At 36.4% G+C, this 15,602-nt stretch overlaps 1 protein-coding gene across 1 annotated transcript; it reads left to right on the forward strand.

The window, feature by feature from the left end:
* The first annotated feature begins 1,064 nt into the window (after nt 1–1,064).
* On the forward strand, nt 1,065–9,476 carry LOC139147402 (fibroblast growth factor receptor 3-like). Its single transcript, XM_070718494.1, has 11 exons — nt 1,065–1,190; nt 1,384–1,643; nt 3,367–3,524; nt 4,061–4,223; nt 5,498–5,608; nt 5,925–6,205; nt 6,782–6,864; nt 7,075–7,115; nt 7,217–7,313; nt 7,683–7,797; nt 8,337–9,476. The coding sequence occupies exons 2-11, from the start codon at nt 1,568–1,570 to the stop codon at nt 8,394–8,396; spliced, it is 1,185 nt and encodes a 394-aa protein (XP_070574595.1). The 5' UTR covers nt 1,065–1,190; nt 1,384–1,567; the 3' UTR covers nt 8,397–9,476.
* The last annotated feature ends 6,126 nt before the right edge of the window (nt 9,477–15,602 follow it).

Consider the following 15,602-nt stretch of genomic DNA (forward strand, 5'->3'; position numbering starts at 1 on the left):
AACATTGTTCAGAACAAGTTCCGAAACTGATTTTTACTCAGCCTCATGTAACATTGTCACATTGACACTCAGAGATAGAATTCGATGTAAAGCTGATTTACGTATCATGAGCACAACAAAATATGTTAATTTTGTTTTGAAATTATGCTCTGTTTTTGACAATTTGCATTCGAACGACGTCATAAACAAGTCTGTCTGTAGGTGAAACTATAGTGATTTTTCAACGTCTTTTGTGACAATTCGGTGTCAGGAAGATTGATGCCTGAAATTGTTTTTAAATATCGAGCCCTTTCAAGTAATCTATTGAAAAAATAGGATTTCAAATCGTCTGTGACAAAAAGGACTGACAGATGCTTTAAAAACATTCAAAATATCCCATCCCTTTAAATATTATATCGTCAGCTAAGAAACTGTCATCCAAAATTCTTCTTCTTATATTTCAGCCAACTAACGATAACTAACTTTGATGGAGAGCGAGTTGGTACTTATATATGTTCAGTCAACGATCAAGATGGAGTAGAGTACACTGCTGAAACTACTGTTACTTATGCAGGTAACTATTATATACTAGACGCTGATGACTTAACACGATCGCAAGGATAAACCGATACTATTTCAAAACGTACGCTTCGGCCTGTTGGCTTGATGTTCGCAGTTTGTTTTGTACTCTATTGTTTTCAAGAAAAACAACTCTAATGTTTGTGTAATACGTAATATCGCCTTTTTCAGTTCTTGTGCGGAATTAACTTCAATCATAACCATTTTAGACATTCGAACTTTGTCGATACATTTAACATAATGAATTTTTATTGGTTTGTAGAATCCGATCTCGAAACTGCAATCAACGAACAAAATAAAAATACAGGAATATATCAAACCAGAGTTTATATGTCACTTCAAGTAATGAAAAAGTTGGTCTTTGTCAAATTTTCAATAGTTTATCCTTCATCCAGCTGAGTATTTGTATCTGTCTCCTGGTCATATTACATGTAATGGGTATAGTAAACTGTACATTCCGACAGTGTTTTATCAATTGACGATGATTATATACATTTTCTTGATAGATTGTGTAGGAAACTTGTTTGGTGATTTCTGCAACGACACATGCAATTGCACGCATGCCATGAGATGTGATCGATCATTAGGCTGCATTTGTTTAGATGGATGGACCGGCGAAAAGTGCGATTTGGGTGAGAATTTTCATTTTATACGCTTTTGGAATTAGTTCTCTAAATTGTTGGTTCAATATTTGTTTATCTATTAAAGTGTTTTATTTCCCTTTAGTCATATTGCCTATATTATCATTCTAGAATGCACTACCGACATTTTTGACAGCTCGATATTTTGAAACACGTGACCCAGTCTTTACATTTTATCCAACAGACGTCCAAGCACCAACTATCACTGACTGTCCAGCGAACCAAACAGTGTTGGCAGACGCTGACGACAACTCAGCTATAGTGAGTTGGAAGAACACCACTATAATTGATAACTCCGATAAGCCAGTTGTTTTGGGATCGAATCGAGAATCAGGGAGAGATTTAGCACTGGCAAGCATGACATCATCATGTGGGCGTCGGATCAGGCCAATAACACTGCGTTTTGTAATTTTTCGGTATTTGTTGCAAAACAGAAAAGAAATGGTAAGCTCACTTAAAGGCCTCTATAATTAGCACTTTATACATGATAAGCACTTTATACTATGATAATGTTCTCGGGTCGACTGAACTGCAATAATTCAATTCACCTTGCAAAGAGGCACCGATACATGATAGACTGATGATGCACGAAATGCGCATGCAAAATAAGGTGGTAAAATGTGTGATATAAAATTGCAGAGTTTACTGATTATAAGGAAAATACAAAGAAATGCCATCTTTTCCAGTCTTTTGGAAAGGTTTGAAAACCCAGTAACTCTTTAAGGCCAACAGCGTCCGTCAACGTGAAAGTCTCATTAAAGTATGGACATGTTCTTAAAAATTAACTTCATTTTTCAAAGCTAAGGAGCTGTCATTGTTTACGGCCTGGGGGCAGTCGGAGGAATTTCATCGGAAACTCTGAAATTGTTACTGACGCGCCCTCCAACTTAGAAAAGTCAAATACAATACATGTATTTGTAAAATTTGCAAAATACAGCAATAATGCAGACCTTTCAAATCCTCATGTATCCTTCTAGATTGTCATCGATTATCTCATGACAGTTGAAAAAGGTGAAACAATCAAAACGAAATTCAAAGTCACAGCAAAATACAGATACAAAATCTCACGCTATAACCATCCAACCATAAAGTATATTCTTTAATTTGGAAAGGTATCATGACAGGGTTTTCACTAGGATATCTGACAGGGCAAAATTTGAAAGTACATGAGGACAACGCGCGAGAGGCTTAGGGAGACAGTGTCAGAGGGGGCTGTCCCCTATCTTGCGTGGACAATTTTTAGATATTGGTGCGATCTGAGAGGTGTTTTTTGTTTTATTATTAGTATAACTGTTAGAACACCCAAAGGGGAAGAGCATGGAAGGGTGGCTCTTCCTGTTGTATCGAAAATGTTGAGAAATTGATGTGTATAATGATGCAATCTCAAAGGTGTTTCAATCTATTTTTCACTTTTTCAAAATGACATTGAACACTGACATTTTTATTACATTTTTTTGCATGATCAGTGTTTGAGTCACAATATTCAACAACCGAACAATTACAATACATATTGTAAAACACAGTTCGATCCTGTGAAACATTTTTAGTAATTGATGTGTGCAATAATGCATTCTGGTGCAATCTGAGAGGTATTTTCAATTTGTCTTTCACTAGTGAAACTGTTAGAACAGCCTAGGGGCACGAGGGGGTATCCCCCTCTCTCATCGAAAATTTTGAGAAATTTGTGTGATGGTGCAATCTGAGAGGTGTTTCAATTTATTTCGCACAACAAATTGGTTATCCCCTTCTTCCTATTCACATTTGAGCAACCCCCTGAAGTTTTCAATTTCATGAGTGACCCCCTCACATTCCTCCGACCACCTAGGCTGTAAATAAGGACGGCTCCCTAAACCGTTTGTCGTGGCAATATATTGTACGTGGCATTGTATACATATGGGTATAACCCTAACAATCTGAAGAGTTACTTTTTTGTGTTTTACAGTATTTGCAATTGTTTTGAACAGTAGTGCCACGTCATTGGGCAGACATGTATCAATGCCGATGATAGTCATACACTTCTTCTGTAAGGCGATGGCAAATAAGCAAACGAACTCACACTTTAGGAAATAACCCTGAACTATATAATGGAGAACAATTGCATGACCAATCACAAATTCTTTCCACTGGCACAAACGTTGACTTCATTTCGCGAACTAATCATTTGCAGCTCGAGTTATCAAAGCTACACCACTCTTTTTATGGATTATACTGGCGGGAGTACTTTTCTGTGCTTTTATGCTGCTTGTATATACATGTAATGCCCGAAGGCAACGACCTTACGCACCTGTTGACAGACAAGACCGTGGGTTTGAGGATTATCTAAAGGCAAGATGCTTACCATAATATATGAATTATATATATTAAGGCATATTTTGTTTTTACACTAAAAATGATGATATCAAATATCGGCGTATCGGATTGCACGTGTCTATTTTACTCCCTTATACATTTAGTATTTCAATAAACTTTGAACACAAACATTGCATGGCATTGGTCATTAGATGGTGTGATTCAAAGTGAAATCTCTAAAGATATATTTTACTCATTAGCTAACATCCTATTTAGGATATTTTGTATGAAGATTCGTGTAAACTGCCTGATGCTTCCAAGACTCCTCATATTTTAGCAGGACCTTTCATAGAGGAGTGATCGTACTGATGAAAAGGAAAATGAAAATTGTCCATCTAATTCTTCTTTTTACATATATTAGTCGGTACAAGAGCAAACAAAACTGAATAATAGGTTTACCAAAAATCTGTAGGTTGGCTGATTTTCGTATATATATACATTTTCTGTCACATTGTTTTTGTTATGGCTCTTCTCTTCTTTATCCAAAGTTCTTGTCTATCTTCGCCTACTAGGAACATCTGCCAAAAGAAGCATTGGCTTTGAATGTTGAGAAGAAAGCTTTGAAAATATTTAAGGAAGACTCGATTGGTAAAGGTGAATTCGGACGAGTGTATAAAGCTCGATTGACTACCCGCGGAGTAGAAAAAGAGGTCGCTGCGAAAACTATCTGCGAAAGTGGGTCGAAATTCCTTTGAACCTTTGTTGTACACTAACTACATTGATGAAGGTTTCTTTTCGTCTTGCCCCATGAGCAATGATATAACAGTGAGCGCTAGTGTGCTTATAATGAAACGCACTATACTTGCGTCACACGAATCATTATCTTGTGAATCTGTCAACACCCTTGGCCAACATCGGCTGGACGGTTGTCATTTGTTACTTTTTGCACATTGTTCACGTCGAGTTCCGAAGTGTTGAATATTCATGTCGTTTAAGATACTAACTGTGGATTGATGCATAGTCGATTATATCTTGTGATACATTGCTACTCCCCTCAGAGCTCTACAACTGCAGTAGACTTGAACACTAACTGTCAAAATTACAGCAATTCTTTAGAGCATAGGTTTCTTTTAATACTGCTCAAAACTAAAACTTACAAATTTCACAAAATGACCTTGCGACTTCCAGTGAATAAGTTATCTTCATATTCATATCGTTTAGTGAATCAATACAACCATTTACCAGTCTTAGCTATGTACAGATATATATGGTCGGCTACCCGCAATTAACATGTGTCTCGCATTTAAGGGAAAGTGCGTGTTTTACAGAATTAGAATATCTGCATTAGATGCTTAGAACACATGAGAAAGAATTTCAGGCAGCTCAGACGAGAATGTACGGAACAGCATTGCTTGTGCAGCAGGTTGCTCAGACAAAGGGGAAGCTCCTGTGGCTCATCCTTGTTCCCGCATTCCCCATGGTGATTAAGATGCAGCTGTTCAAAGATCGTATTCAGCTACTATAACGATTTTTTATACCTTTTATACGGGTTTTGGCAGAGGCATGTTAAAGATCGTTTGCGACAACAAATCACCCCTTAAATCGTAAAATACGAAATAAAATATACGTTTACTCTCAACATAAGGTAAGACAGCGATATGATATCAAAGATAAGAACTCTCGCAGTTAGGGATACAAGCATAATCACCCGTTAAACTATTTCTTGGGAGATGTTTAGAATTTCTGTATAATTAAAATAGCCAGTACAGGCATTTTCAACTCGAAGGAACATGCATCTTAGGAGGAGAAACGTGACTGCAATACTACACCTTCCTCAGTCTGATATTATCCCGGTCAATTTCTTTGATGCAACGATATACAGAAACCCTCTAAAATCTTGAGACTGTCATGATACAAGCTTTGAACTCTTTGACCGCATTGTAGTATAATCAGCCGGCAGGGGTTTATTTGGCCATGCTTACGAACTATGATTTTTCATTTCATTTCAGTACGTTCAGACGCAATAAGCCGGGAAAATTTTGTCAACGAAGTTCGGTGTCTTCTTACATTGGCCTGTCATCCTAACATTATCTCCATTCTCGGCATTGACATTAATGGAGGTAGGACTATACAAACCCTTAATTATGAATACGCGTGTTTACAAATAACATATATACAAAGAAATTCAAATCGGAAAAAGTGAAAGCTAGCACTTTCTTGAAAAGATACAGTATAACAAGTATCTGGGTTCTATAAACACAAGCATCGTCGTGAGAAATAAATGTAGTAGTTATTAATTTGTCACAACATATATAGTCCTAACCACTGGACGTTACATAAATGGTATGTGGAATTGTTTTCAAAGTTCTTTCGAAGCTCTATAACCATCAAAACCAAATTCATCTTACATTTTGTCTATGCTTTTCTGTTCTGTAGATTCGAAGTACATACTGACTGAGTATGCATCCGGAGGTGATCTGAAAACCTATCTGAAATCAACAAGATTAATCTGCATAGAAACTGAAACACTATTGATAAACATTGCCAAAGATATCGCGAATGGACTTTCATTTATGTCAATCAAAAAAATAATCCACAAAGATATTGCTGCTCGCAATGTGTTCCTGACTAAAAATTTCACAGCCAAGATTGGAGATTTTGGACTAGGACGAGACGTTTATGAAAGACTTGGCAGCGACTATCATTCTCTCTCATGGGTGGGTTTTAAGTCATGAAAATCATTTGTGTGTCTTTCTTTTAAAAAAAGAAAGTTTTCTTGTTCTTTGAGCAGACACTCACAGACAAGTCATATGCATTTTCGATTGCAATGACCCGGACCTTATGCAGTGCTGGTTACACGCAAATGTGCAACAGGACTGCCTGTCTTTGTTCGTGGTTCTTATCTTCTCTTTATCTTGTATCTGTAGGCACAGACACACAGACACACAGACACACACACACATATATATATATAGAGAGAGAGAGAGAGAGAGAGAGAGAGAGAGAGAGAGAGAGAAGATGTAGATATAGATATATAAAAATTACTTTGTAAAAGTACAAACTGATCATATCTGTTACCTGTTACTCAAGTTTTATGCATCCTGCAATCATCAGACAGATAGAATGAAAGGATCCTTAGCCAAACACTCCCTTTTATATATTTGGGACGTACATCTTCTTTCGCAATCACTGTGAATAAGCAACTTACGAGGAGTCCTTTTTGATTTGGCTACAGTCGTACTGGGGTCACAAGAATCACATTTAAATGTTTATTCATGGCAATCTTTTTACAGGCAAATCAACATTGTCGATTTCCTTCACGATGGATGCCTCCAGAGTTTCTTCGCGATGGAACCTTTACATTGGAAAGTGACAGGTGAGATTAACATCTGAAAGATGAAGACATAAAAATATTCTTAGTCTATTGAATTTGCACAGCCTTAATCAATAGCAGTACATATTGTTGCAGACTCAATGTGTTGTAAACTCATTTTCTAGCTCGCGTAAAATATAGACCAAAAGTTCTCAAGTGTGTAATTTATGTCTTGCTACATTTTAATTTTTAATCTGGTTTATCGTTCCACAGGTGGTCGTACGGAATACTATTATGGGAAATTTGTTCCTTGGGTAAGTGCTGAAAACATCTTATTTAAATCAAAGAAAGCTCGCCATTGCAACAGATTTGCAATCATTTAATATATCATGTTGCATTCATATCTTATAAAAAGGTGGTTCTCCAATGATGGATGTACCAGTAGAAGATTTACTTGAGTATCTACAACGAGGCAGAAGACCTGTGAAACCAGAAGGATGTACACCCACAGCGTAAGTGATATTGTCTGAAAATGAAATATTTCATTGTGTAGTCTAGTACACACCAGTTATGAAGGTTCATTAGAATGATAGTCAAGTAATAGGTTAAGGTTATCTTGTGATTTATCCCTTATCACCGTCAAGGTCTGTCATTTACATAATACAACAGGGTGTTCTCCTGCAGTATAAAGCAACGCTTCTGCTAAAACACCACACACAACGTAAATGAATAGTAAATACTTACTGTAAATACCAGAGGCCAATCGACCTGTGCAGTTAACAGCTCTCCACCTGATTTAAAAGAACTGATAGGGTACCAGATGTGCCGAGATATGGCATAAGAGTAATAACCATCGTAAATCGTTGTTTCATTCTTTGTAGCTACCAAATTATGCGGCGCTGTTGGCATGAAGACAGGTACGAGCGACCAAGACCAGACCAACTCAGGGATGTCTTCGACTATATGTTGTTAAGAACGCCAGCAAACTTTTCCCAGGTACATCCAAGTAATAGCACTTCTCTTTGTCGTCCACTTGAGTTTTCTTTCATTTTAGACACTTAGTTCAATTACAAGTTTACATACATACAATGTAGTAGATTTTTTCATTGGTGGCACAGACTGTTTTCTGTGTAGCTTTGTTAAGGGACTGTACACCTCGAAACTGAAAGAATTAAGATCTTGCTCACCTTTAACCTCGTGGAAACTTCCAAACATTCTAATTCAGAATCAAAATTACAAACATCTGGTCACAAGGATTATACCTGAGACTATTCGATATTTAAAGTTTTAAAATGGCTGCCATAGGCTACTAGCGTTATCTCTATAGGAGAAAAGTAATTTCAACTTTCGCAAAATAAGACCATGAAAAATATATTAATTTTACGAGCTTCAAAATGAACCAAATACAAGCGGTAGATCAGGAAAGTACAGTTAAATTCTGAGAATCCGAATATTTGTTCTTGAGGCACATTCTACTTTCAATGCAATTTCTCCTTATATGTTTAACATGACAACTTCAATGTTAACACTTGCAGAGATTCTTCACTGAAGCCTTTAAAGAGAGACTCAATAACCCACCAAATGACCAAGCGTAGGAATGCCTGGAATATTTAAGACTGATTCCCAAGTCTGCCAAAGGCTAAAATAGGTAGTATTCTTTGGTAACGCACAGCTACATGTACCTGAAAACCCAGATTACATAAGCAAGACTGTAATCTTTCTAATGAAATGAATATTCGCATTCAATTCTTACCACTTTCGTAGTTTTTAATTACCTGTTAAGGCAATTTGTCAGTGATATAGTCCAGAATGTTAGAGAAAATATGATTATGTAAAATAATTGTATATCATCATTGTTGGAGTACTTTGTGTGAGTGATATATAAATGATATCGTCAAGAACAATGATAAACTTTATTGGAAGTGATGTCATCTACATTGTTTATAGTTTTCTGTCTGCCATGCTTGCATTTATACTGTGCTGCGATGTTATTAATGGAGTAACTATTGACGCCTATATTTGGGTTGTTGCTATCAGCAGATATTTAAATTCCAGATACTAATTGTTGCTTGTAACATTACTTTATCATTTTACATTTGCTTCTCTTTACGATTAGATTGGTTGTAATTGATACAGTCACGGTGATAGAAATGTCACCTCTACCCTCTTACAAATTTCAGTTAAATTGCATACGGTCAAGTCTACCCAGATCTACTATTTACTACAGCTACAGTTTACTAAGGTATCAATACATAGACGGATTTCTACGAACATTTGCATCTGCATTGCTTTTATGTATAGATCTGGTTGGGTGGTTGTTCTGCAAACATTGTATTTTCCGTAGAAAGTGACAGGAGTGTTTGTCATCTTAATTCAAGAAATAGTGGCGACTAAACAGATAAAACATAGTTTCACCAAAGCGACGCGGTCTTGAAAACTAGACTAGAAATCGACAATAAACAATCAGTTTTATTTACTGTTGATACGTTAAAACATGAGAATACTGCAACGTAATGAAACTTGGCGTCTGAGAAGCAAACGGTAATGGTCGCAGGATGGCGGAAATACAGACACATTCGCCTACTGGAATCAATATTTACTTATAAGAATTAAGACTTTTTCCTGTCATGGTGAATAAAGTAACTTTTGAATAAATCAGCTGAATCAGAAATAAATCTTAACCTGCATCTTATTACTTATCCCCAATTTAAAAAAGATGAAATTCACAGATAGTTTATATTCCTCCATTATTGATGAAGTAACTACTTGTGATGTAACATTGGAAGAAACATAGATATATTTGCTAACGAATGAAACAGTGTTCGCCCGTGTCAACTACCAATATTGATTTAACTGCTAAGCTATGTGGCAAGAATATATAGCTGTGATAACAGAGCGAAGTTTCATCAGTCCTTTTTCGTACCGTTTTCTGTTTCAAGGATAATATTTTTTCAAAACACAATGGTAGCACAACAATAGTTTGGCAAGCATGTAGCGTATCATCAAGGGGTTGGAAATGTCAGCCGTCTAAAATACAATTACAATACTGTCATAATCATCAAAAAGTAATATTTAACACCTCTTAGTTTACGTGACTGTAATATTTTCATTAATCTGCCTTGCTACTACCGATTTATTTCCTAATATTTCAAAGAAATTAGCTTTCTTGGACGCGATAAATTCCACTCTATTGAAACTAAAACATAGTGGCGCCACAAAACACCAGCACGGGAGCAACAGCTCGTTTACACGTTTAAAAATATCAACCCAGTAACTTAAAATTCTCGTGGTGGAACTCTGCATGCTAATTCCATCTTTTCATCGTTGTCAAACAACTTATCATATCGAGCCGTAGATTCATGGATAGTAGCATACAACGCACAGGGAAGTGATAATTTGTACTTTTCTAATGTCGGTGCAAATCATAGTATTGTATGTCATCTTATTGTGTTCTTTATGGCATCGGTAACCGACATAGCTACGATACTGTATCAATAGACGGTGACACTCTAAATAAAAAAAAACATAAATGAACTGAGTTACTCACAGGCAGAGACAGACTGTCAGGCAGACACACTCGCAGACAAAATCAGGGATACTCTGACAATAAAATGGCCGAAATGGCCCATAAATAAATTCCGCGCTTATGTTAAACGTAGCATTTTCTTAGTACAGAAAACCGGAGTACATATTTTACCACAGCATAAACCTGTGAGCCCCAACCGTTGCAAGATGAGAAGCCTGCTAGTGAAAATGAAATGTTGTGTGGAATATTTTAGGGTATAAAGATACGGGTTGATATGACAGGGTGGGGTTGAAACTGATGAGAAACTACGTGACAAAAAACGTACTAAATTGCCACTTTCACTCTTTGCAGTAATTTGCCATTAGTAGAATGATTTGGCAATAACATCACTCAATTAAATGATACTCTAAAACGTCAAATGCTTGGCGTTTTAAACCAGTCAAATGATCAGTGATTCCTGATATATCGTTGTTGTCATTTTTCTATGTGGAAAACACACTTTTTGTCCAAAGCTAGTAACATTAACACGAACATAAACATAAACACGAACGTAAACATAACTCGGCCTGCTGCCTCGTGAAGCCTCAAGGTTTCTGACCAAGACATCGAGTTTCCATTGTAAAACCACACCAACTTGTGCTTATATTTATTTCTTAAACAACAAGTCATTGACAATGACATAGTCCCCACTTGTAATAGGAGTATTGATGGGGCAGGGAAATGTGGTCATTAAGAAGTATCACTGGAGTGTATATGTTGAGATCTATGGGCACATAGGTCTATGTCGTTGTTCCCAATTTGAAACACATGAGGCATGTCTAAGTTATGGTTCTAAATCGGGAAAAAAGATCAGACCTCTAGCTGTATTGGCCAGCCAAGAAATACATATGCGCATAATAATGAGGTACAAGATGTGACATCTTAAGGTCTAATATCCTATCAGAATTGGAGGGTATCGAACTTGTGGTTACTGAGTTATGCATATATATGTATAATCAAGGTCAAAGGTCATCGAGGTCACGTGACATTTTGAAAAAAAATTGTGATGCTAATTAATCCCTATATGCCAAAAATCAGACCTCTAGCTCTATTCGCTTGCCCAGAATTAGATGTGTGCATAATTAATGAGGTAAAGCGTGTGTTGTCATAAGGTCTCCCACCCTACTAAATATAAAGGACATAGCACTTGTGGTTACGTATTTATCCACATAAACGTATATTTCAGGTCAAAGGTCAATGAGATCACATGACATTTGGTCAAAAAATTTCTATCCTATAGTTATCCCTATATACCAAAAATCAGACATCCAGCTCTATGGGCTTGCTCAGAATTAGATATACGCATAATTAATGAGGTACAGTATGAAGCATCATAAGGTCTCCCATCATACTATATATGAAGGGTGTACCACTTGTGGTTACTGAGTTATGGACAAATATGTATATTTGAGGTCAAAGGTCACCGAGGTCACGTGACATTTTGTCAAAAAAATTGTATTGCTAAGTTATCCCTATATACCAAAAATCAGACCTCTAGCTCTATTGGCTCGCTCAAAATTAGATATGCACATACTTAATGAGGTACAATATGTGGCGTCATAAGCTGTCCCATCATACCATATATGAAGGGTGTAGCACTTGTGGTTACTGAGTTATGGACAAATATATATATTTGAGGTCAAAGGTCACCAAGGTCACGTGACATTTTGTCAAAATATCTGAGATATCTGCGTGAATGGATGGACTCACGGATGGACTCACGGACGGACATGACCCAATCTATAAGTCCCCTGGACTTCATCCTTGGGGACTAAAAACTGTGTCACTGCATCCTTTTTGCAATATGAATACGATGAGAAACTAAATTTTTATTTTTCTTGGCCTTATACATGGGAGTCTATGGACTGCCTTATACATGGAAGTCTATGGACTGCCTTATACATGGGAGTCTATGGAGACTGCCATATACATGGGAGTCTATGGAGGTGAAAACTAAAAAGTCCTCTAACACGGCCATTCACATCGCATTGTGAAACAAATCGACGTGCATCTGTATGGGGTAGGGTACTATCCTTGTGCAAAGTTTGAAAGAAATTGACCTAGGCATGTCTGAGATATCTGCGTGAACGGACGGACGCACGCACGGACATGACCAAACCTATAAGTCCCCCCGGACGATGTCCGTGGGGACTAAAAAGCTTGATACCACCTTTTTCTGATACCCTACAAAACTTTTAAAGCTACTCGCTGGACACCTTTGTTTTGCTTTTATGTTCTTGTGTAAAGCCATTTGACAAAATATGGTAAACATAGGCAGTAAAATCAGTAATCTCACCAATATCTGAGCCAGTCTGATTAGGCACGTCCCCAAGAACGTGAAATTAAAAAGTAAATGGCCAAATGGTTTCTGAGGAAAAGAAATGTTGCTCGAAACATAGTCAGGTGGCTTAGCAACAAAAAACAGCAAGATTGTTACACGGATGACAAAAGTGCCAAATTTGGTACAGAGATTCACATATATGTGTAGATCAAAATTAGCTATTGCTCCAAAAATTTGGGCCACCGGAAAGGCTCGATGACGTCATAAATTCAAAATGGCCGCCATTATATTGCTTAAAAATGGTAAAATACGGTTTATTTGGCCAGTTTTCAATATTTTTTTGAATAAACTGACACAAACATTCTCAATTATAAATAAAACATTAAATTGACGCAAATCAATTATTATGATGACGTCATAAAGCCAAAATGGCCGACCAAATTCAAAATGTCCGACGTACTTTGTCTAAAATGTTAAAGCACTGTTTCAGCATTTTATCGCCTGAACTGAAATTAACACCCCAAATTACAGACAAAACATATAATTGATGCAAATTAATTATTGAGATGACGTCATAAAACCAAAATGGCAACAAAAAGTTACAAAATGGCCGATTATGAAGTTAACTATGCTTGGTACAATAGCCCATTTACGTGACAAAATGATAGTTTCAAGGTAATGTACAATATGTATTAATATTCTATAAACTCAAAATAAAAGATAAATGTATCAAAAGTTAGCCAATAAGTTCAACATAAGTAACAAACTCTTAAAAGATTATTTATTATTAAATAATGATCTGTGTTTGAAACATCGAATCGATACACAGGGAAATGAAGGCAACTTTACATCCTTGTTTATGATACGGTATAGTGAGTAGATCAATGTGGTTTCGTGCTAGGGAAACATAGTGAGAAACCAATGAATCTACAGTGATTTGACCCTCGTAATGTGACCTTGATCCCAGAAAAAAGGTTTTATGTTGGTGATTCCTCCTAGCGGCGTTTCGGGCCAAAGTGGGGTCCCTTCTTCAGTCACTTGAATGGTTTTGTATTCCCACATGCTTATTATAAATTAATAGGTTGATGGTAGCCATTGTTCATCAAAGAGAGATGCTAAGATCAGTATGTTGTGATCTGATTGTTGCGTGAATTGTTGTTCAGACCGTTCATTTGTACTCTCCTTGGGTTTGAATTTTGCTTGAAGGAGGATATCTTGTATGTTTTTCTTCCTTTTATACGTTATTATAGGTTTGCTGAAAAACCATGGCCAGCGTTTAATCGCCCTTCATTATTTTCCAGTTTCTTATCACATTGTTTGATTTGGGTGGTTTCATTACTCTTATTTTTGTTGATGAAAGATGGTTGACGTTTTGTTACATTAACTTCTTTTTGATACAAGCTACGTATGTCTTTCTTTTTGTAATCGCGTTGTTGAAGTTTTTGCGTTGAGAAATTGACCTTTTTTATGAAGTCCATATTGTTATTGCATGTGCGAACATATCTGAGTAATTCATCTTTAATGAAGCATTTGAAGGTTGGTGGCAGATAAATATCGTCAGATGGTTTGGTGTGGGTTTTACAGTCAAGCCATCTCTTTTGATTGTGTTTCTGGCATTTGAAGACCACAAGGTCAGGGTACGAGATTTTCAATTCCCAAGTTTAACGTAGGGTACAGGGTGATGCACTCCTCGACAAATGTTCTGAATGTTATAATTTTATGTTCTGTTCCTGAGTAAATCATAAAAATGTCACCTTTTAAACATTTCCATGCGAATATTTGATGGGATTTTGGATTTAATATAACTTTCTCCGTTTAATGGTATGTGATATCAGCTATTTCTGGTGAGCCCATGCTGCATCCATAGATTTGTTTGTCAGTTGAATTAAAACATGCTGCGTTTCAGAATAATCGACAGTAAGGCTTTCATGTACGTTGTTGGTGTGTTTATGTATCGTATCAGTTAGCTGGTACTGTTTCAGAGTCCAACGCTACGTTCGCTGCATTTATGGCTTCATTTATGGCATGTTTTTCTACATTTTTTTATTTCGAGAACTGTTAGTTTAACACGAGAAAGACGTGATGCCTTTCTGTCTTCATGTATACATTTTTACATACAATTCTGCCAAATCATGAAAAATCGTATAATGGAAAAAGTCGGATAGTAACATGTGTAGACTTTGTGGCATTGTAGAAACACAGAAACATATGCTTTGGGGTTGCCCGAGACTTGAAAGCTTCTGGCAGAGAGTTAGCAATTTCATTTATTCTTGTAAAAATGTTTTAACCGTCTTGTCTTTTACAGACATGATCGTTGGAACTTACAATGCTGATAATTGTATCAACCATGTTATTGTAATTGCAATGTTTTCAATTTACAAATCATGGTTAATTTGCCAAAACAAGGATCTTTCTACGTTTAAGAATTTCTGTGTATTTTTTTTTTAATTCAAAGAGGAATCACTATCTGGAATGAGAATTGAAAACGAGATTAATAGCGAAACTGCTAGACAAAAATGGCAAGGCTTTTTGGTAATTATGTCCTAAAGTAATTTCTATTTGTTTGTTAGCATATATGTAGAATCGAACATTTACTATGCAATGCTTGTAACTAAATAAAAATAAATAAATAGATAAATTAAAAAAAATGTTTTTCTACATTGATACCAATTCTAATATTACCAGAAAAGAGTTTGCTTGTATTTTTATTGATTCTAAGTAGTTAATGAAGTTTTTGTGTCCCTGTCGTATGTAAGTCGTCTTTGCACGATTGGTTTTATAACAAAGTCTAGAAATTCCGATATTTGGTTTATCGGGCTCGAGCAGCCATTTCTATTGAGACGTTGGATGATGATTGTTCCTTCTGCTTGAGTTTGTGTATTTTTGGCAGAAGATACCATCGTGGTGTACAAATTATTCTACTTATAGGAATGGGGAAACTGTAAATCACCTCGT

The sequence above is a fragment of the Ptychodera flava genome, chromosome 13 (genome assembly GCF_041260155.1).
Source record: "Ptychodera flava strain L36383 chromosome 13, AS_Pfla_20210202, whole genome shotgun sequence".
NCBI lineage: Eukaryota > Metazoa > Hemichordata > Enteropneusta > Ptychoderidae > Ptychodera > Ptychodera flava.